This window comes from Pseudorasbora parva, chromosome 20 (genome assembly GCF_024679245.1).
Source record: "Pseudorasbora parva isolate DD20220531a chromosome 20, ASM2467924v1, whole genome shotgun sequence".
Taxonomy (NCBI): domain Eukaryota; kingdom Metazoa; phylum Chordata; class Actinopteri; order Cypriniformes; family Gobionidae; genus Pseudorasbora; species Pseudorasbora parva.
In genome coordinates, this window is record NC_090191.1 from 26586084 (window position 1) to 26610027 (window position 23944).

General features: G+C 36.6%; 3 protein-coding genes across 4 annotated transcripts in view; 2 read left to right on the forward strand and 1 right to left on the reverse strand.

Moving 5' to 3' along the window:
- Positions 1-20007, reverse strand: part of ccdc146 (coiled-coil domain containing 146) — a 24771-nt gene extending 4764 nt beyond the window's left edge. The window contains exons 1-15 of the mRNA XM_067426909.1: positions 19896-20007; positions 19135-19310; positions 12486-12778; positions 7095-7152; positions 6551-6727; positions 6382-6455; positions 6068-6295; positions 5639-5825; positions 4925-5017; positions 4567-4737; positions 4125-4213; positions 3770-3934; positions 2801-3025; positions 2473-2701; positions 96-218 (exon numbers count right to left, since the gene is read on the reverse strand). Of these exons, the coding sequence (XP_067283010.1) occupies positions 96-218; positions 2473-2701; positions 2801-3025; positions 3770-3934; positions 4125-4213; positions 4567-4737; positions 4925-5017; positions 5639-5825; positions 6068-6295; positions 6382-6455; positions 6551-6727; positions 7095-7152; positions 12486-12778; positions 19135-19299 (2277 nt within the window). The 5' untranslated portion in view covers positions 19300-19310; positions 19896-20007. The remainder of the gene's footprint in view (positions 1-95; positions 219-2472; positions 2702-2800; positions 3026-3769; positions 3935-4124; positions 4214-4566; positions 4738-4924; positions 5018-5638; positions 5826-6067; positions 6296-6381; positions 6456-6550; positions 6728-7094; positions 7153-12485; positions 12779-19134; positions 19311-19895) is intronic.
- On the forward strand, positions 13910-16682 carry fgl2a (fibrinogen-like 2a). Its single transcript, XM_067427117.1, has 2 exons — positions 13910-14632; positions 15796-16682. The coding sequence occupies exons 1-2, from the start codon at positions 13987-13989 to the stop codon at positions 16506-16508; spliced, it is 1359 nt and encodes a 452-aa protein (XP_067283218.1). The 5' UTR covers positions 13910-13986; the 3' UTR covers positions 16509-16682.
- sinup (siaz-interacting nuclear protein) lies at positions 19503-21286 on the forward strand. Of its 2 annotated transcripts, none has more exons than XM_067426912.1 (5): positions 19503-19644; positions 20081-20206; positions 20774-20852; positions 20935-21046; positions 21135-21286. In XM_067426912.1, the coding sequence occupies exons 1-5, from the start codon at positions 19584-19586 to the stop codon at positions 21231-21233; spliced, it is 477 nt and encodes a 158-aa protein (XP_067283013.1). In that variant the 5' UTR covers positions 19503-19583; the 3' UTR covers positions 21234-21286. The 2 variants fall into 2 exon arrangements, with proteins under 2 accessions (XP_067283013.1, XP_067283014.1); XM_067426913.1 differs by having other exon boundaries at positions 20938-21046.
- Positions 21287-23944: the final 2658 nt, after the last annotated feature.

The window sequence follows — 23944 nt, forward strand, 5'->3', positions numbered from 1 at the left end:
CCAACAGAAGGGTCTCCAAAAAAAACTGAACTGCCAACCAAGCAATTAAACCCATATATTTACATTCACGTACATGGTAAATGTTTTATCTATACCTGTTCAATCTTCTTGATGAGCTCCTCAGGAGATGCATCTTCTCCACTAAGTTTTCTTGCACTCCTATGGTTCACATTTATAGTAGCTTCTAGACTTGACAGTCTGTCTTTTGTCTCAGACAGCTATGGAATAGAAAAACAACCATCAGGACACCATTAAAACAGTGGACTTCTTTTAATACTTACTCTCATTACACAGACGATTAGGCTCTATAAAGTTGTTGTTGAATAAAGAAAACATGTATTTTCTGTCATATTTATTGATGATAAAGATCCTCTATAGGTGAGGCCACCCCAGAGAGTGAACATGGCTCTTGTGTCTCTCTGAGATTCATTTAGTTGGTTTAATGGCGTCAGGTTGGTGGCAGATGTGTCAAAGTGCTCTTCAGTCATTACAGACTGTATTGCTGGGCTTCCGGCTATGTCACAACAGAGAAATCATCTGGTGCCAACATGAGGTGGAAAGTTTGATGGCACAAAGTTTGGTGTGCTCATTGAAACCCAAATAGTTAAAAATTCACAAAAAATAATAAAGCCAATGTAATTGGATTGTTAAATGATGTCTTGCCCTGTTTAAAAAAAAAAAAAAGCATATGGTGGTTATGTATGTTTTGAAGCATGGCAGCTGATTTGAGCTGGTCGGTTTGCTGGTCAAGTGCCGGTCCTAAGAAACTAGCTCCAGCTCAGGAGGACCAGCTTGAACTAGCTCATGACCAACTAAGGACCAGCATAAACCATTTTTTTCTTTTCCAACAGGGTTATAATTTGCTTATACTGTAACTCATGAAATTTTGTATTGTCTTTTAGTTCATGGCAGGTTAAGACTCAGTGTTAAGCATCTCAGAAAAGAGAAAAAGTTGAAACATCGAGCTAGGACAAGGAAACACATTACCATGACAGGACAAGGGCTAGAGTAAAAGGTAATCTTTTAGTTCTCTGCAAGCTGAGGAATGAAAGGCTGTTACAGGCCAGAACCAAATAGTTGAATAAAGTCATTATTTTTGTTCGTTTTTGCATACAAAGTATTCTCGTCGCCTTCATTAAATTAAGGTTGAACAACTAGAGTCACATGGTCCATTTTAAAAATGTTTTTACCACCTTTCTGGGCCATGAAACTGTTAATTAAATAGCAGTCTATGTAGGGGTCAGAGAGCTCTCGAATTTCATCAGAAATATCTTCATTTGTGTTACGAAGATGTACGAAGGTCTTATGGGTTTGGAACGAGTAATTAATTACAGAATTTTCATTTTAGGGTGAACTATCCCTTTAAGCAATCTAATCTTACAGTAATAGGAGGTGGGAAGGTGATGTTTAGGTCTGAGTCTTAATCCTTTGTTTCTGCGTGGCCGTTTCCCTGGCATTCCATGAAGAGTAGGATGACTTGTTGCTTGTTCAGGGACTTGTTCAAGTACAGGACATATTGTGATACCAAGAATTGAAAGGTCATCAAATGTCTGTGCCTACATGGAAAAATATTTCTTACATTTTTTTTTTATAAAGATTTCTTCCCATTTGGATGTGTTGCACAACTACTTCAAGTTTTTTTTCTCAAATTTGCTGCAAAGTCCATTAAAGGTTTGGGATCACTCTTATTCTCACCATGGCTTTGTTTTATTTAATTGAAAATACGGTACAAACTGTAATATTTTCACATGATCGTTCTGAAATCATAATGTGCTGATTTGGTGCTTAAGAAACATTTCTTATTATTAATTCAGTTGAAATCAGTTGTGCATTATATGTCTTTACTGTCACCTGATCAATTTAATGCATCCTTTCTGAATAAATGTAATAATTTATTTCATTTATTTCAAATTTATTGTAAAGATTCTTACTGATCCCAAAGATTTCAATTTGTAGTATAGCTGACATTTCCAATTTATCCGTAATGTGTTGGATATGTAAATAGAAGAAATATAATAGTTTTTGGTCTGGATACATTTTACCCCAGGCTACATTTTAGCTCTACAACAGTATCAAGAACTAGTGTTTATTTGATCTGTTCTAATGTAGTAGATGTTGATATGAAGAGACTCTGTAGATTAAACACAGAAGGTTGTAAAACTCAGAGATTCTTGCCGAGATGGTTTATTTTACTTTTATATTTTAATATTTAACTATAAATGGTAACAAGAACACATCTGTGGGTATGAGTACAACCTCAAAGGGCAATACATTTTTGGAATATTATATACAATCTAACCTTTACTTACATTATACTGCAATATATTGTGTTTGTTTACGCAATGTTTATATTGTTGGAACTTTTTGTTAATGTATATAACTGTGACTGATCTCTTTGGCTTCTTCTCATGCAAAAGTTGGCCTCTGAGAAGCCTGTTTTTTTTGTGTGTTTTTTTTTTAAATTGCAGGTACCTGTATCTGTAATAAGATGCTCTCTTCCTCCAGGGCCCGTTTAATTGACAGCTGTTTCTTCTGCAGGTTGGTTTGTCTTTCTTGCTCTTTCTCTTCACTTTTCAGGTTGCTGATTTCATCCTCCATGTTCTGCATCTTCAGGTTGCTTTCTTCAATCATTTTATCCAGCGCATTTTGCCTCTCATAGAAAACACACATTTCCTGCTCTCTTTCTACAAGCTGCACACCCCTGGCAACACAGACAACATACAAAGTTATAGTGAAAATGCAAGTCCAGACTGTAAGAAGGTCTGTGAAGATCTGTAAACTTCCCTAAACTCTCTCTCACCGCTTGTTGCGTTCTTGCATGGCGGCATCGTAGCTCTTGCAAATACGCAACCGGTTTTGCTCCAGAATGTCGATTGTGTATGTGAGCTTGCTGAGATTCAGTATCTGCTCCTCTCGTTTCTGGTGTATTTCCTGCAGAACCATTAACATCCGTATAATCTCATTTTTCATATGGTCTCTGAGCTTTAAGCTTTGAGAGTGTTGTAGATTGGACTTCTGCAGCAGCCTAGAGTCAAATCAAGCAATACAAGATTTCTAAGTGTAAAGGCATATTAGTGAAATTTCATGGGATTGCCTATTGTCAATAATATAGCGATGCATGAAGATCAATGTGGTGAATGAACATGAGCTATTGCAAAATCTGCATTGGCAAAATCTCACACCTTCTCATGGGATCTCTGTGTTATGGAAGTATCTTATCTGGTAACTGTTTACAAGGTCTCATTTGTTAATTTATTAATCAATGCATTAACTAACAGGAATTAACAATGGAAAAATATTTTTACAGCATTTATTATTAATAGTGGTTAACCATATTAGGAAAAGTTACTTTTAAAAGTAATGCATTACAATAGTGCGTTACTCCATAAAAAGTAACTAATTGCATTACTTAGTTACATATTATGGAAAGTAATGTTACTTTACTTGTAAAAAGAAATCTGATTATGACTTATATAACATTAGTTAAAAAAAAAAAATCATGTTCATTATTTCAAAGTGCATTAGCTAATGTTAACAGATACAACTTTTGACATAAAAATTAGTAAATGCTCAGATTAACATTAACTAAGATAAATAAATGTAAATAGACATAGAAGTACTTAGTTCATGTTAACTACTGTACTGTATTAATGTTAACAAATTAAACCTTATTGTAAAGTGATGCCCGATATCTTGGTGTGTTGTGGTGTTGTCAGATTGTATTTTGGTTAAAAAAAAGGCATTTAATGTGAGAGCTACGGTACGGTACTTCTCATTGTTGATAGCAGTCAATTGCAGATTCTTAAGATTTTCTTGCAGTTTATCCAGCTTTTCTTGCAACTCTGCCAGGTTCTGGTTTGAGATGTGGATCAGGCTCAGGTATTTGTTCCGCTCGTCCTTGGTGACTTCATACAGTTTAGCAAACACACCCAGCCTGGATTGGATTTAAAAATGCATTTACTGAACAGACTATAGGCTAACAAAATGGATTCATTCTAAATCAGGTAAAAGAGTCAGTCAGTATTGTTTAATAATAGGAAAAAGGACACAATAAAAAGAAAAACTAAGTATTTTTGCTCAATTTCATCCTATCTATACAGGACGTGCCATTTAACAGTAAGTACCTTGACTGGGTCTCTTGAGCCTGTTTCATGTGTTCTCGAATAACCAGTCCTTTCCCCTGCAGATCTAGTTTGGAGCGCTTATATTTTAGCTGCAACGACATCATATTAATCATCATCAAGGATTAAGGAATAGTTTACTCACCCTTATATTGTTCCAAACCAGTATGAGAAAAAGACAGAAGTTTAAATCAAAGTAGACTTAAAAACTAACACATAAATAGAATATAGCCATTTTTATTGTAATTTTATAGTGTTTTTTGTTCTTTTCAGACCTTTGTCTTTGTATACTTAATTTTGTAAGTAAATCATGCAGGTTTGGAGTGACACAAAAGTGAGTAAATAATGAGAGGATTGAAATTCTAGTTAAAAATCCAATCAGTTGCTCTCATAGTTTGTTGGAGGAATGGGGGGGTTGGATTGAGTGATAAATAAAGATCTCAACCTGCGCTTTGAGTAGCTCACGGCTCTTCTGCTCTCTCTCATCTTCTTTGATAAGTATGAGACGATGAAGGTGATGAAGCTCATCTCTATGCCGATGGGACTCTCTAATCAAAGCCTGCTCCTGCTCTACATACTCTTGAACCAGCTGGACCTTCTGCCCTGCCACAGATTGCTACTCACACACGCACACACACACACACACACACACACACACACACACACACACACACACACACACACACACACACACACACGTATGAAAACATAGAAATGTACAAAAACACATTTTGTACTGAATCCTGCCAAACAGTTAATAGATCATGTACACTTCAAGCCACTTGTCATAATGTGCATGGTACCTGGCTAATCAAACTACGTTGTAGGTTTTCCACTTCCTTTTCCAGATCTCTTCTTTTCTGCAATAAGCTGTCACCTTCTGGGACAGTGTCTCTCTGTGCAAAAAATGTACATATAAATAATCAATTGATGTGTCCATAGTTAAAGGTTAAAAGGGAAAGTGTCCATCTTATACATGTACATCCTGTAACTGGTCACTGCTACTCTTTTTAAAAAGATCACCTTTGTATCTTCACTACATTTAAACTATGATAAAAATAATTTTTAAAAGAAAAAATGATTTAATATCAGCTCATAAAAGCGGCATGCACATTAACTAATTTACATGTTTAAAATTGTACAGCATGTCAAACTCACCAAAGGTTTCATATCTATAATTAAAATATCCATGATGTGGGCCTTTTCCATTATATTGAAAAAGACTCAATTCCAAAAGAACTAATAGTTCCTGTTATTATAAAATGACCATGATTCATCAGTCTTTCTGTGCATGACGTGAGAACGAAATGATTCCACAGCAGTTCTGAAATGCAGGACATCACAAAATACTGCGTCTGCAGTAATTGTTGTAAAAGTCTGGAAAGCCCTTTTACAGTATTATGTTTGATATCATTATTTATTAATTTTTTTCATTCAGGTTGAGTGTGGGTGACAATATTGTATCTTGAGGTAGGCTTTTATACACGTATAAGAAACTATATTTTGTTTTGAGTCACCTGAGCCTGGGTCCTCTCATGATGCTGCTGAGTGTTAGCAAGAGCGTCTCTGGCCTGTTTCAGCTGCAGTTCATTCCTCTTCAGGGCTTGCATAAGTTTGTCTTTTATCTGTGTGTCTCGTGTCAGTTTATCACGCAGAGACTTGCATTCAGCAACAATCTGCTCCATGTGGATGTCCAGCAGACCCCTGTAGTTAAAAAAATAATAATATTTTTAAAAAATTGATTTTTTTAAATTTGCTGTAGTCTCCCGTTCTTGGTTACAGACACTTACACAACTATGATAACTTCCGCTTGTAATGTGAAAATAAGTTATACATATTTTACAAATGGGTACTACTGAAGGGTCTTTATTCTAGAAAGGGTTTGGGTGCCTTCTGAGTTTAATCTGAATCCATTTAAAGTGTGAGAAGCTGTGTGAGATTATGACCTTTGATCCATGAAGATGGCCTCTTTTTCATTGGTCATCTGCAGTTCTTTGAGAAGTCTGTCTCGTCTGTTCTCTGCCGCCACCAGCTGAGCCTTGTGACCTTCCACTTCTCGTTCCACCTCCATTTTGGCCTCTTTCACGTTCTCGCACTTTGCCTTCACCACCTGCTGATGCTCCATATGCTCCACACGTTGTTGCTCAATTATGGCTACCTGCTTCTCCAGCTCCCTATGACACACAAACGGATACAGTGCAGATTAGTCAGTTAAACAGAGCCAGTGCTTTGCGTAACTTGACTATAACAAGCCACATACAATTTCTTGTGGGCAACCCTGTCGATCTCCTTTCCCAGCTGAACAGGTATGAGGAGCACCTGAGCCAGCTCGGCCTGGTGAAAGACATTTTTAACATATAAAATCTGCATCCCATAGTTCACAGGACAAATATTCCAGTCTACAGTAGTAAGTAACAGGTCTTGCTTACCTCATTGCTCTCAACACAACCTTTTATATCCTCCAGCTCAAGTTGTTCTTTCTTTATATGTTTCTGCTGAGTCTCCAAGCTCTCAGTTAAAGTCCACACTTCCTGTCTAAGATGATCCACTTCTTTTCTTACCTCCTCACAACAATTCTTCAGGTCCATGTACCTATGTTCTAGCTCCTGATAAAATACATGAAATATATGATTGTTAAACAAATTAAACACAATAAAGAAGCTGATACAGTTTCTCCTTATACTGATACAGCTCCAAAATTCAGCTTCATTACAACTTTGATAAGGATTATTATGATGACAATGATTATATGACTCATTTATAGATAGTAAAATTAGTTCATAAGTATAAAAATATATAACATAAAATATGTTTTTGTGTGATTTTCTACATTATCTTTCTTAAACGTCAGATGAAGTAGGAGGATTGTTTTGTGTCTTTAAGTATTTAGTCTCCCTAGTGAAACTTCATGAATAGTCTGGAAAACCCAATGATGTACTAAGCCCGGAAGCATCATGGCTCAACGATACTTACAGCCTGTTTAGGTTGGTCTTGGTATTCTTTCTCAAGACAGAGCTTCTCCTCTCTAAGACTAAAAAGAAGAAATACAATTCTGTGAAACAAACTTTCTGCATTTTATAGAAATAGGATGTGAAGCAATAAATGCAAAAAGGAACTCAAATGCGTAAGATATAAAAGTGCCTTTGAGAAGTACAATATTCTTACGGTAAGCATAAAGGATATTTCACAATTATACATTTGTGATTAGGGTTACTGAACATTTTAAACTAAGCTGTGCAAAAACTTGAAGCCACATGTACAAATATTATAGTTGAGCGTTAGCACTGCTGTCAGTGTGAGCTGGACTGCTCCATCAAAGAAGGAGATTACAGTGAGCAAAAGCATGCTGTGCAAGGTGAATCCATGTCAGTTTGGCTAAGGATGAAGGATCTGTTCAGGACATAGCCACATGTGCAGAAACTACATCTGGCTGTAATATGCCTGCTGTACGAATGCTTGACTAACCAACTGACAGTCTGACACTGTAAAATATATCTCTAATACAATAATTGAAATGTTTTAAGGTGATGGACTACTACAAAAGTAAAACAAAAACTAACTAGCATCCCAAGTCTTAGAGGGTTTCATTATTGTCCCTTTCCTCCTGTCCTTGCCTTCCATTAGTCTTTTGTGCTAAACTGCTTTTCAAATAAATGCTTTTTTTGTTTTACTTTCTATTATCTTAAAACATTCTATTATCTTAAAATATATTAAAATAGAAGACAGGTATTTTAAACTGTAATAATACTTTGCAACATTATTGTTATGCATTTTTGAGCAAATAAATGCAGCCTGGGTGAACATAAGACAATAAAACAGTCCTGTACATTATTAAAAACAACAGAAACACTTGAAAACCAGCTACAACAAAATAATTACAGATAATTCTAACTATATTGTACACGTTTCCCTTATAGTTTATACTCGATATCATTCATGACATAACTTATTTTAATTTTTAATCCAGAATCCCCCCCCCCCCCTCCACCACCACCCCCGTACTGTTTGGATTTAAATTTTCTCTTATTGAAGCGATACTACTGAAGCACCTTTTAATAAGTTATAAAATTAATATTAACACAATCAGTTAATGTACTGTTATGAGTTGGTGCTTTTTGTAATAAGTAATAAATATTTGATTTATTTAGAGCTGCTTAAAGGGGGGGGGGTGAAATGCTGTTTCATGCATACTGAGCTTTTTACACTGTTAAAGACTTGGATTCCCATCCTAAACGTAGACAAAGTTTCAAAAACTAATGTTGGACGTTTGATGGAGTATTTCTGTGTTAAAAATACTCCTTCCGGTTTCTCACAAGTTTCGGAGAGTTTTTTTCGAGTATGGCTCAGCTTGACGTTAATAGAGCGGAAGGTCCTTGTATGGGCCGTACGAGCTCTTCTCCCGGTAGGGTGCGCGCGCGCGTGACTAGAGCGAGAGAGGAAATGCTCCACTTTATTCCTATGGGTGACATCAAGCGACTTCAACGCTTCAGCACAGCATTCCGGGTAGGCAGCGCTAGCTGTATTTGAACCGATTTGAACGCAGAAATGACGGGAAGCTTCACAACATCGCTTCAGTCGCGTCGCAAAGTGGATCTCTACAGTCACTGCTGTCAGGACTTCACCAAATCATACCAAAGAATTGTGTTTTTGATGGAGCGGCCCCAGCGATAATAGGTTCGGTCCTGCTTTGGAAGCAGCTGGTGAGTAAAACTGCTTCAAATGTCTATGCTGTTGGCTCGTCACGTGAGTAAACATCAGTAAACGACACGATCGCGTGCTTCGTCATTCAAATGAGCTAACGTTACTCCATTGTTGTTCTACGTACGTTACACTAGTCTGACGTGCAAAACCGTTTTGCTTGCTACTGCTAAGGTTTAGTCGCATACAATAGTCCATAAACCGAATCATGTCCTCATAAACTGCAAGTAAAGACACACAAATGTTGACAGGCCACTAAATACAGTACATACCACAGAGACAGACGTCCTGCTGTTGCTGTTTCTCCTGTTCAATTTATTTCAGCCTCCGAATGATTCTGGATCATATCTATTAGCTGAGATCGCTAGCCATGGGTTTCTCCACGCTTGAGGATGTCACGCTTTGCATGCTCGTCATTCTTTAGCTCCGCCCACACGATACGCCTCCAGGCGCTCGTTTTTTCCCAGAAAGACTTGGTACAGCCCATATTTCTTTTATAAATATAATAAAACTAAAGACTTTTCTGAGATATGAAGGATGCAATACTAAAAAGTGCTACACCCTCAAAGTAGGGTTTATATATTTAAAATAGTTATACTCTAGTTTATTTTATTTGTTTTATACTAAAGAGAATCAAAATACTTCCTCTTTACTCAAAATGTATCAGTTTTAATATAACAAAATATTTTAAATAAAACCTTTGCAATTTTTTTTTGGTAGTTATTTGTGTTTGGTTATTGTTTGTACAGCAAATGTTATAAAAGTGAGTAGACATACACAATTTATTTGAGCGGCGTTGTCGATGTGGCAGGTGTGTTCATCAAACGTAAATATTTTAAATTTTATAAGTTGGCATTATCCCTTTTTCTCTGGCGCGAGGGGACTTGCCCAGGCAGATGCAGTATCTCCCTCAGCACTTCAACTGATCGTTCGATGCAGCGGATCTGAGTTTCAGGAACTGATTAACGGTAAGTTGAACAAATTTAGCCAAATGACTGGTAATGTAAAGTCACGCGAAATCGCTTACTCCAGGGAGCTGAGGTTAGGTTTGCAAATTGTAGGCTACTGTGTAGCTAGCTATCCTGCACACATGGCAAGCTAAGATAGCTGCACAGTGCGGTCGATCGGCAGACAACAGTTAACATTAATAAGTTAATATGAAATTAATAAGTGCTGTAGTCATGCCTACTATGTGTTTTACATCATTGCCTGTTATCATCGCCACTGTAACAACATTCAGGAGGGATGTGTTTAAAAATGCAGATAGGTAGGTAATAATTCATTGCACAAATGCCCTCAGTTATATTTTTATATTGCACAGATTCAATTTCGGGATCATTTGCGATCAAAACAGTAGCAATTTCAAGACAATAGTTCAATAGTTGTGCAGGCAAATAAGGGAAAGTAAAACGCAGGACTCTGGAATCAGTGATTATGTTAGTATACTTTTGCATTACTAATTCAGATGCAAAGTTTAGATTTTATAGATGTATGCTTAGTAGACTGGCACTTCTCATTGTATCTGTTTTTAGAGATTTTATCCACTTTTTTAATGCTGTGTGTAGTCGATTATTGACAGAATTGTGGTTGAAAAACCCTACAACTTCTAATCCATAAATAAGTTGCATTGAACACTGATTTTTAACCTTATTCTAACATGCATTTTCCTGGTCTTTAGATACCCAAGTGCTTTTGTTACATGGAGTCTTCAAGCTTCACATCCAGGTAAGAAACACTTCAAAATAGATACACGGCTATAACTCATCACACGGCTAAAGAATACAGTGCAGTATGCACTAAGTCAACAACAGTATCTTTTTCGTGCTGTGCCACAATCAGAAAAATTATGAGAAAAATTCTGGAATGTTTTCATTAAAAAGCTTAATTTCTTTTTGACTTAAGATAGAAGGACATGGACATCTTGGATGACATGGGGGTGAGTAAAATTATCAGGAATTTTTTATTTGAAAGTAGACTATTCCTTTATTAAGGGGATGACCAATCAGGTACAGGCAAATACAATTGCATTGTTTTATTGTAATGGATCATTTGAACCAATGGCATTGTCATGATAGACTTCACTCTGGTCTAATGCTCTAGTCACAGTATCCATCTAGTATCCACCACTTTTACCAACAAAAATTAAATTTTGACTTTGTGTCTTATCTGTCTTCTACCTGTCTGCTATATGCATGTAATTTACAGTTTGTCTGATCAAAATCTTTATCTTTTTTTGTTTGTCTCCACCAATAGAGTCGTGATGAAACCGAGGTGCATATTGAGCTTGGCAGTTTTAGCCCACTGAAAATGTACATGTGCCATCAACCCGACACTGGATTATCATAGAAGGACAGCCCGTGGACAGAGGTGTGCCAAACCTGTCGAAAGCATGCTGCCTCCTGTTGGACTTACCTATGCCCTTGACTTTAAGTATCCCTAAAAACTGATGTATACATTTGAGCTATATCAGTGGCTCTTTGTGGGACTGATACTTAATGTGGACTTTGGACTGTGTTCTGTTTTCTCATTACCTCATGAGGTATATAATCAACACCGTTGTGTACAATGTGATGTTATGGCTTAAATTTACCTTTATCTAAACATTGCAGATTGGGCAGTTTGGATATTTTACTTTACTCTTCAGAACAGGTGAAAAATACACACATACAGTGTTTATTTTATATTATGGTGTACATGTGCAGCCAAATTTATTGGCTGTTTTGTAGTCACTGTTAAAAGTGACACTGGTTGACATTAAATAAATATTATTGTCTTCAGTCTATCTTCCCATCTTTTTTTTTTCTTCAATTGAATGTGTAATTGTTATTAACAAAGTTTGATTATGCAAAGTTAATCACTGCAGTGCTTAGAATATAGACATTTAGATTTATTTTCTGAGATTATAGCTAGGGCTCAATTAAGATGTTTATTCACGTGTGATTAGGTTAATTTTACTAAGAAAATACATTTCATAAAACCTAATTAAAATGAGTACAGGTTACTTGTAACAACCCACAAATAAGTTACCTGTACTAAGAAAAGTAGGTTTATCTAACTGATTAATACTAGTATTATTAGTTAACTCAACTTGATTTTGTTGCGTTTGTATTAAGTAATGTTACAGTGTTTATTATACTTAAAAAATGCTGCAAGTTGACTCAACTTAAAACATCCAATGCAGCCACTTGCCTCACTTTTTATGAGTTATATATAGGTAGTACTTTTTACAGTGTATAGGTACTCAAGATTGACATGAGAATGACTGAAACTGAGTGTTTCACCCCCCCTTTAAGTAATATATTTGTAATATAATGTAATGTTAGCAGCACTGAGGTTTTGGTATTAGACTTTAGTATCCCCCTCTCCTTAAAAATACTTGATGAAGTAGCCTCTACACTTTTTCGAGTTTTTTGTACAAGTCACAAAAGGTCAGCAAACACTCTCTGGCAGCAGTGTGGGCCGTGACTCAGCATATACAGCGTTCTTTTCCATGCTGCATTTTGGAGGTGAGACAAAATTTCTCAATGCCTTTTGTGTTGCAAGGAGAATAAATGCACCGTGCACAGAGCATGTCTTCAATAATACATATACCTCATCTTTATGCATGTTTTACATGGAGCTTAAGCAGAGCCACACAACTTGATGTGGTCCTGCAGAGCATCTTACCACTCCAACTGGAACTGCATCTGGTAATCTCTTTCTTCATTCTCCTTTAGCTGGTTGTAGTACTGCAGAAGTGTCTGTTTCAGTCTGCTGGCCTCTGTGTCCGGTCCTTCAGGAAACAGCTCGGCCTTCTCCAACTCCTGCCTCTGCTGCTCCAGCGTGGTGCGTAAGGCCTTCGCCTCCAGCAGGAGATGCATTTCTGATTCCTGAGACCTTCTCAGAGTTTCATGCAAGAGGTTGAAACTGGCCCTAAGGCGAGCCACTTTCTCCCCACTGACCTTTCCCATGGAGAACAGCTGAGGACAAAGATTAAAAAGAACTATCAATGATAACAGCCGAATAAACATTTGCCTAAATGCATTTAAAAGCTAAACAGGTTCATAAGTCCCATTGCTGGGACACATTTCAGGTGTGTTTTAGAGCGGATCCACATGTGTGTCATGCATTAACTTTTTGAACTCCAGTTTTCTACGTATATAAGCATCTCTAATAGTCAGTTCCTATTTTATAGTAGTTCTATTCTGAGACATCCTGCACCAAGCCAAGGCAGGAGTCTAAAGCTGGTTACTGTGAAGTTTATGAGAGATCATGAGGCACACATGTGGAGGACCAGCTTTGAAATGAGACACTGGAGCACATTTCATAATAGGCAATTTGGATAACATTCTCTGTGCTGATCTAGTAGGGAAAAACTAAAGAATAATAGAGTATATGCATAATGACAGACTCCAATTTCTAGAGAAAATTGCGGCACCAAATCAATGCAGAAATAAAGAAAAATAAAACCGTGAGGCTATTACTGGCAGGCGACTGATCACATCTGCACAATATTAAATAAATACCACAGTGTCTTTATAACAGCAAATTCCAAAACAAAGCTTGTTTGTATTACAGCCAATACTACAGTAAAATACAGCTTGACAACGCATGATCCTATGCCAATACAAACACATTAGCAATGCCTAATGTAAACACATGAGAGCAATAAATGAATGATGGCAGACAATACACAACATTTACAGGAATAAAAGGAAAGAAATATGACTTTTCATCATGAATAGTACACTCTGTCATTATTTATTCACCCTCGTGTTCTTTCTTTTTCTTTTTTTCTTTCTTTCTTTTTTTCTTTCTTTCTTTCTTTCTTTCTTTCTTTCTTTCTTTCTTTCTTTCTTTCTTTTATTTCTTTCAGTTAAAACATTCTGACTTTTTTTTATCTTGACTTACTGACTCTTTTATATTATAGATTAAACTGAAGGTTAAAAGTAATGAAAAATATTGTGAGTCATAGTGCTATTTTAAGAGAGAGGGTCAGGGTTCCTTCTCCAACAAATTCTTTCTGCGTTGATGTCGACGGTGCAATTATGCACTGCACTGCTGCCCCACCCACACGTTTCGTTCCCTCTCTCTCTCAGTCTCCTCTGATATTAATCGCAAAGCTGTTGCACTTTGAGGCAGTTCTCTTTTGTCCACTCTCTCAGTTTGGATCACTGTATTTGAGACCATGAAACTGGTGTTTGTTTGGTGTTCTCTGCTGATAACAGTTTGGCAGGAGGCAGAGGGTTCTGGTAGTGGCCCTTCTGGGGTTCTGGACAGGGTGTCTGGAAGTTCCAGCTGCTCCCAGGTGAGACTGAAACCAGCTGGGCAGTGTGAAGATGAGGAGGAGTGCCCGTACCAGATTCAAATACCACCGCTGACCATACAGCTTCCCAAGCAATTCCGACAACTGGAGAAGACCATGAAGGAGCTGCAAAGCTTGAAGGAGACCGTAAACAGGTTGAAGAGCTCCTGTCTGGAGTGCAGCTCGCAGCAAGTGGACCTCAACTTGCAAAAGGACAGTGGAGACCTTCCGACAAATAGCGCAGAGCAGAGTCGAGGGGATACCAGCAAGAGATTCTACCAGAATGGGAACGACAGCGATAATAACATTGTCCAAACCATGCAGGTAAAGATGAACCGCATGTCTAATAGCCTGAAGAACGCACGTTCACAGATTAACTCCCTTCAGGGACGCCTGGAGGAACTTAACCTCCTCAATCTGCAAAATGTGGAGGCTATAGTGGACAGAAAAGTTGAGAACATCACCGGGATGGTCAACAAAATTAGCAGCACCTGCACCTCAAATTGTCCAGGTCAACAACAACTTCAACGTAAGTTAAATAAATAGCATTCATAATACTATATATATATATATATATATATATATATATATATATATATATATATATATATATTATTTGATGAATAATTGCAAAAGAACAGTATTAATTTGAAATAGCAATTGTTTGGCGTTGCCGTATATATATATATATATATATATATATATATATATATATATATATATATATATATATATATATATATATATATATATATATAATTTTTTTTTTTAATATATATAATGATGTGAACTTGTTTAGGACATGCAGAACTGTGGTAAACTACACTGTAAAAATGTTTTGTTGGGTTAACTTAAAAAGGTAAGCAACCAGGTTGCCTTAAAATTTTGAGTTTATTGAAATAAAAAAATTTGAGTTAAACACAATGAAGGAAATTTGTTTATTAAATATTAACTCAAAATATTATTGTATGAACCACATTTTCAAAACATTTTTATAAATCATGAAAATAGCACAATTTGGCATGTTTCACTGGGTCATCACAAATTAAACACACACAATTTTTTTTTTTACAGTGTAGGGAATAATTAAGACTGTTTACAATGAAGTACCTCAAGGAATGCTTTCAAGCTGCCTCCTCACATTGAAGTTTATTCTGTTTAATATTAAGCAAGTTGCCTGCCAGGAGAGAGGCTTCTGCAGGAATAGTTTTGCAGATCCTCACTGAAATCTTCTGACTTGGATTCCACAAGTTTAAATTTAAAACCTGCTCCAGGAATGAACCCTGGCCACAGAATCACATGATGATGAAATAAATCTAATAAACCACACTGAACCAAATTATAGTTTTGGGTCATCTACACAATTTTATCAAGCATTTTCAGAGAAACGCATGTATTTCGGACACGCTTTAACGTTATATTTTTGAAATGTTTTGTACATTCTAAAATAGGGGTGTCCAATCCTGCGCACTGTCCTGGAAAAGTTTAGCTCTAATCCAAATTAAACTCTCCGTAACCAGCTATCCAAGGTCTTACTAGGAGTACTAGAAACTTCCAGGCAGGTGTGTTGAGGCAATCTGGAGCTAAATTCTGCCCTCATCCATCACCCCTGTTTTAAAATATATAATCTTAAGTGTCTGATGCATGTAAAATTATAAAGCATACTTAAGAGTCTCTCTCTACATCTACTAGACCTCTCAAACATCACTCCCAGAGACTGCTCTGACATCAGCGTGCTGGGGCAGAGGACAAACGGGGTGTACCAGGTGACCCCTGACCCCAGAAACGGCAGCTTTGCAGTGTACTGTGAGTTGGAGGCATTCGGGGGTGGGTGGACTGTCTTGCAGCGTCGAATCAATGGCAGCATGAGTTTCAACCGCACCTGGGCTGACTACAAGAAGGGCTTTGGTGACCTTAAAGGCGAGTTCTGGCTTGGAAATGACAAAATTCACTTGCTCACAAAAACCAAGGACATGATCCTCCGTATTGAGCTTGAAGACTTTGAGGGCATACGTGGGTATGCCAAGTATGAACAGTTCTATGTGTCAAATGAGTTTCTCCATTATCGGCTGTCTGTAAGCGGGTACTCAGGGACTGCTGGAAACGCTCTGCAGTTTAGCAAACACTTCAACCATGATCAGAAGTTCTTTACTACGCCAGACAGAGACAACGACATGTACCCCTCAGGGAACTGTGCAGCGTACTATGGATCGGGCTGGTGGTTTGATGCCTGCATGTCAGCAAACCTCAATGGCAAATACTACAAAGCAAAATACAAAGGGAAGAGGGATGGGATCTTCTGGGGCACATGGCACAACCTGACTTCTGAGTACTATCCGACAAACTACAGACAAACATTTAAAAATGTCAAAATGATGATGAGGCCAAAGAATTATGCACCCTAAGCCAAATTATGTATAATTAAAGATATATTTTGGGGGTCCTACTGTTCCTCAAAAACAACTGATAAAACTGATAAGAACTGCATTTAAAGCTGCTGTCCGTAACTTTTTTGTGTTCAAGATTTATACATCTTTTATAATGAGAAAGTACAACATAAATCCATTTTCCAAACCGTGTTTTTGTCTTACCTTGAATCATTATGGAACACTTATGTTTATGTTCAAGTGTTTATATTGGTATTATTTCAAGCCAGACTGGTAGGTACCGCTGCGGAGGTGCACGGTCCTTGCGTGACTCGCCATAGACATAAACAGAGAGAAGTAGCTCTGGCTACAATGTTCTTCCGCAAGTCGCATGCAGTTCTGTTTATTAACCGCTAGAGCGCAAAAAGTTACGGACTGCAGCTTTAAAAAATAAATGTATAAAAAACTCTGTATTTCAAACATTACAAGGCACATAGGAATACAATCCAGCTTCTATTCTAAATAACAGGACTTTGATTTTGATTGTGTGTGTGTGTGTGTGTGTGTGTGTGTGTGTGTGTGTGTGTGTGTGTGTGTGTGTGTGTGTGTGTGTGTGTGTGTGTGTGTGTGTGTGTGTGTGTGTGTGTGTGTGTGACCTGGTAATCCCTACGTTATTGGGACAAAATGTCCCCACAAAGATGGCAATATCCGAAATCCTTGTCCTTGTGGGGACATTTTTAGGTCCCCATGAGGAAAACATCTTATAAATCACACAGAAGGAGTTTTTTTGAGAAAAAGTAAAAATGCAGAATGTTTCCTGTGATGGGTAGGTTTAGGGGCAGGGGCAGTGTAGGGGGATAGGATGTCCAGTTTGTACAGTATGAAATCCATTACGCCTATGGAAAGTCCCCATTAAACATGAAAACACGACACATGCGCGTGTGTGTGTGTGTGTGTGTGTGTGTGTGTGTGTGTGTGTGTGTGTGTGTGTGTGTGTGTGTGTGTGTGTGTGTGTGTGTGTGTGTGTGTGTGTGTGTGTGTGTGTGTCCTTGTTTACATTGTGGGTACCAAATGTTCCCATAAGGATAGTAAAACCTGAGATCACCTACATTGTGGGAACCAGCCAGCGGTCCCCACTTTTCAAAAGGCTTATAAATCATACAGGATGAGTTTTTTTTTTGAGAAAGTAAACATACAGAATGTTTCCTGTGATGTGTAAGTTTGGAGGCAGGGGCAGTGTAGGGGGATATAATGTACAGTTTGTACAGTATAAAAACCATTATAAAAACCTTTGTGAGAATCCCCACAAAAAAGATGAACCAGACATGTGTGTGTGCGTGTGTGTTTATATATATATATATATATATATGCTACTGCCATCTTGTGTTTAATTTGTTTACTACACCACAATTTTTATAGACTCCTGATAAGGTTTGTTTTTCTTTTGGTGGGACCATAGACTGTAAAAAATAAGACATATTGAGTGTTTTTTTTTAAATAACTAATTTTATGTTACAGCTGTCCATGATTTGCTAGTGGTATTAGAGACAGTTAGTGCTAAATAAGTAATCCATTGCTCCATTTTCCTGGAAGACGTTTTTAAAAGTTTAAATGCATTTACTGAAAATTACTATTTTAAAAAATGATATGCCTTAAATAGATGACCTGAAACAAACAGGCATGGACTAAAGGCCCATAGGACTGTTAAAAACAAACTGTGACATTGAAGGAGGAAATGTACAGTATTTATTTTGAAAGCTTTGGATGATTTTTATAACAAATATTTTAATTAGTATATAATTATTATTATTATAATTATTGCAGTGTGACTAGGCAGACCTTTATGGATGTTTTTTTTTCTTCTTCTTTTTCTTACGAGTCTGAAATTAATACATTTTTAGCTTTTTCAGAAACAGTTTGTATATTGGAGAATTTATATCAAACATCTCAATTTTTGCTTTTAAGGGTACATTCATATTTTTATGAAACAAATAAAACAATTATCTAAACATTGAGATTTGAATACTGTGTTGATTCAAAGCAAAACCATCATCTGAGCACATTTCAAGAATATTTTTAACTCAACTTAATTCTAACCATATATATATATATAAATATATATATATATATATATATATATATATATATATATATATATATATATATATATATATATATATATATATATATATATATATATATATATATATATATATATATGGATATTTCTCTTACAAAAACCCATTGATTCACTTGAGAAGGACTTTATTAACCCCTGGAGCTGGTTGGATTACTTTTATAATGGATGGATGCACTTTTTTGGGCTTCAGATTTTGGGCTGCTTTTCACTGCCATTATAATGCTTGGACTAGCCGGACATTTTTAAATATATCTGACTGTGTTCATCTGAAAGAAAAATGTCATATACACCTGATGGCTTAAGGGGGAGTAAATCAATGGGGTAATTATGGGGTGTAAGTATGTAGGCAAGCAAGTCCCATTTCTCTCACATGAAGATTTACCAAAATAGACATATCACCTGTTTTCATTAAAATAAATACTTTTTTCTTCTTTAATTGCACTTTTGTATTGCAATGTAAAATACATATCTTCTGTAACTGAGGAACAATTTGTAGTAATACTATTATTATTTCAAAGAGCTTACCTGTTCCAGGCACTGCAGGGCTGGATTTGATGATATGACAGCAGGTTGTTCATGATGTGAATCTGCCTCAGGAGCTATTGCAGAGAGAGGTGTGGCCCTCTCACTGAAACCTTCCTCCTCCTCATCCTCTGAAGGACCAGAGCTCCGCCCCTCTGTAGCACTCATGACGAGCTACACTACACACATAGTATTTATTTTTCAAAGAAAATCACATGAAAAGTATATTTTAATCAGCTAAAACAATTCTTGAATTATTATTAACTGCTTTATAAACCATTAACTTTGACTCTTAAATCTTAAACTAACGTCTCTGCATGATTTAGAGGACATTCGTGGCAGGTTTAACTGCAGGTGTAAACAATTAACATCTCTAATTCGAGACATGCATTTAAAGGAAACAGCTGGCTGGGGGAAAAAAACGTTTTAATCGATTCATGTTACAATAACAGATGACAGTAATAATGGCTCAACATAACGCAGAACAAACGGATGTTGCACAAAGTCATTCAGGTAACGTTAAGTTAATAGTTTTGATTAGTATTAATGGTATTTTAGTAATATTGTGTTGTATCGTAACTTATATAAGTTACACCATTGCCGAGTGTTCACCTTCAAGTTCCACTGACGTTAAGTTAGCCGTTTAGTCATAAAAACGTCTTTTAAATGAGTATTTAATGTGAAGCTTAATTATTTTAGTCCGACCTTACAATGTTATTAAAGTCAAACATGTTATCTCTTGTGAAACAGTTTTTAAAACTTACCTTAATTATGTTCTTTTGTCGTGACGTTTTTAAATCTCTGCTGTTTCGGTCACTGTTTAGCTGCACGGTTTCCATAGCAACTGCTCCAGCGAGCGTGTGCGCCCGTACAGAGCGCATGACAGCATTAACAGTACGCCTTTCTAAACCTTTTGACAGTTTCTTAACTTGTTTTTTTTTTTTTGCAGATACAAAAACGGAAAAGAGGTACATGAGTGCATTTAAACGTAGAGAGCCGTTGTCGTTCTCGCCTAAGCGCCAGTACAGTTTGGCCGTCATTTCCCCTCTGCAAACAAACGACAGCTGTGAAACTGGTAAGGAATAAAGATGCGTTTCCTTACGGTATAAAATAAAGCGGAGTAAAAGGATTTAAAAATATAACTTAAATTGTATTTAAGTTTAATCCAGGGAACTCCCTGAAGCCCTTAAAGTGCACTATTTGGCGGCGGTGCATAATGGTGTACTTGCAATAGCTACTACTCGTATTTTTTGCAGTAGCCTATGTAGTAGGCCTATGCATAGCCTACTATGTGCACAACCCCAAAAAAAAAATCTGCATTAGCTACATGCCTGAATAACCTACAGTTTCCAAAATGTGTAGTAACAGAATACAATTTCCCTAAATACAGTGAACTTGTGATGACTCAATCATAATTGCTTTGTTTTTCATTCGCTTGTACTGCCAGGACAAGGTTTGGTAACCCTCTTTGAAATGTTTAATAGTGCATAATATCAGCTAAATGCAGTATGTATTGCAGTATTCGCCTTAGTTTGAGCATCCTGACTGCACTGGCATGGTCCTATCACAAGAGTGCAAATAGCCTACACAAGTGCACCATTTGTGACGGGGCCTAAACCTGATTTACTTGGTTTTTGTCCAGTCTTTGCAGATGGTAGCTCTTCTGAACCATCTTCTGCTCCTTCAAACTACAGTTTAGAAACTGTCATTGAAATCCCAAGGTACATCAGTGAAATTCACTTTCAACAATGGCTTGTTAGGTTATGCCTCTAAGAAGTGTATCTTTTTTTTTTTTTAAATAAGGAGGAGAGACACTTGTTTTCAGCCCTTCTCTTTTGATGAGCGTGATGCTGCACGGAAAGTTGAACGTGAAAGGAGACTGCAAGAGATGCGCCGGATGCAGGAACGGCTATGGGTGACTGTTGTCCTCTGAAAAAGCTGCGACTCTGAAGACACTAACTTATCTTATTTGTGTAAATCAATAATTTTGACTTATTTTCCAGGGTTCAACATTTAAAGCCCATCCAGTAAGAAGGTACAAACCTCTTAATCAGCATAAGGACCGCACGAGACCTGATCACAACAGTCTAAATAATGTTTAACCGATTTAATTTTATCTTGTCATTTTTAACAAATAAAATAAGTTTTAATAAAAGTGCCTTTATCTTTACTTGCACATACTCTCCTTTTGAATTTGTCATATTGGTCAAATGATTATTTAATTCTTGGGAAATTTGTTGCATTTGGCCTTTAATTATTGTTTTGGCATATCCCACATATGGGCTTTCAACTATCTGGAGGTCATTCCTGCAGTGCTTCATGAGCTTAATACTTGCCTGGCTCAACTAAAAAGTCACTGTTTGGAAAAGGCAAATGCTTAAGTCTGTGACTGGATCATCATTGCAGTGATTTGTTTCTAGCATGTTGGCAACAGTTCTAACCCTAATTAGTGTCACTTTTAAAACCACCATGTAGGGAGACACCTCATGCACTGTAAAACCTAACAGTGAAATTCACTAAATGAAATAAGTTCATTTTACTTAATGTTACCAAAAAAGTTAATTCAACTTAACAAATATGTGTGATGTTAACTCAAAAATGTATTATTGTAAGCAAACCTCAATCTAAATAAGTTACTAAAACTTTTTAACTCTAATGGTTTAAGTTACAGATATTTATTTAATCTAGTATTTTACATCTATGGCCAATTAAATAACTACATTTACATTTTACATTTATGCATTTGGCAGACGCTTTTATCCAAAGCGACTTACATTGTATTCAAGGTACACATTTTACATTTTTGTCAAGTCTTGCTTTCCCTGGGAATCGAACCCATGACCTTGGCGTATAGTGCCATGCTCTACTCATTGAGCTACAGGAAAGACTAAAAGCTGATTAAATAAATAAACAATAGTATATACATTAATCTACCTCATATTAAGCCTACAGTCTTACATTAAGCTCTTTTAAAGTCATTACATTTAGTCATGTCAAAGTATCATCCCAGTGAGTTTCCGAGGTAACAAAAACCGCACCATTTTCCCTCCTTCAGTCCAGTCACAGCAGGACGGCTCGCGCTACAGTCAAGAAAAACAAAAGGTAAGCGTTTCAAACTTATTTATTCATATTTCGCTCATGTTTGAACGTTTTCAGTGTTATTTTCGTAACTCTTTTATGTTTATCCGAAGATTAACCAGCTCAGTAATGTTGTGTGTAAAGTTAGCCAGCAAACAATCTAACATTAGGAGCAAATGCGCTATTGCACCAGTGTTATCAACGGTAATGTACACGTTTGGAGTTAATTATGCTGTTTTACACTGCAGTTTGTCAGCGGGGAATTAAAAAATATATGTTTGTGCTTTCTCACAGTCGGACAGATAAACGCTGGCTTTAGAGACAGCTGGCCATCTTTCCATCTCTCTCGTCTCGTGCCACAGTGACGTTAACTAACTTACGTTAAAGCAAAAGGTAACGTTAATGCAAACCCACGCATTCCTTATATTACAACCGTTTTAAATGTATTGTTAATCGAATTCGAGTTTCCTCTATCATATGTGATGCTAGTTAATTTGACTAAAGCAGCTGAAGCTCCGGGGTGAACAAAGTGACTTGAGGAGCATTTTAGATCCTGTTTTGCTAACGTTAGATAAAATTTTAAACTGTTATTTGTTTCTCATGATCGTTTTCTCATTTGAAACTCACACTAACACATTGTTGCCATGCTTTTAAATCTTTTCAGAGCAAAGACGAAGGTGCAATGGCAGCAACGTGGCTACAATTCTATGAGTAAGTAAGTAGAATTAACATTGAACAAATCAATGGAATTTTGTAACGTTACTGTGCAAAATGCAAATGATAACGTTATGAACAGTTACATAATGTTCATACAAATATAAGTTTGTTCTTCAATTTAAATTTTTGAATGAATTGCTATTTTTGCAAACGTAATTATGACCATAAATGTCTTTTAGCACAACTTGTAAGTCTTCTGAAGCAATATGATTTTTTTAAAAGGCTTAAAGTCCAAAGTCCAGTCTGTCTATCATTCAAAGTCATGTTGTATTGCTTCAGGAGAATACTGGTCAAGTCTTGAAAGTTGTTGTTATAGTCGGCTTTCCTAATATAAACAGAAACATTTCGTGTGTTATATTTTCACTGGCAGTTATCCTGAAGTTGCCTTGGGTTTGTAAAGGTGTAAGGTAATTGGCAATGCTAGATTTGCAGTGGTTGATAGAAGTCTTGTCATGAATCATAAAAAAAACTACGATCCTGGCAGGTCTGTTTCTATTTAAAAGGAAGAGTCAGGAGATGTTTTCAAGACACAAGGTAGGACACATGTCAAAACTACATTACATTTATTTAGCAACATGTTAACCTTTCAGCTGCCACCAGCATAAATGCATGGTGTGGTTACAGTGACTGATAGTTGATCATTCAAGTTGTCTTAAATGTATAGTCCACTTGCCAATACAAATTCAGTCATGATTCATAAATTACCAACCCTCATATTGTTCCAAACACATAAGAATTTTATTAATCTGTCCATTGAAAATCTAGTCTTCAAAACGTTTAATTTAGGCTTTCATTAGCATATACATTGAGCACAGCAAAAGCTTATTTGACACATAATAAACCAATCTCAGCTCAAGCTTAAAGGAATCGTTCACCCTGATTTACTCCCCCCCTCAAGTCCTCCTTGGTGTAAATGACATTCTTCTTTCAGACGAATACAATCAGAGTTATATTAATACGTGTCCTGGCTCGTCCAAGCTTTATAATGGCAGTGAATGGCAGCCCAAAATTTGTAGCC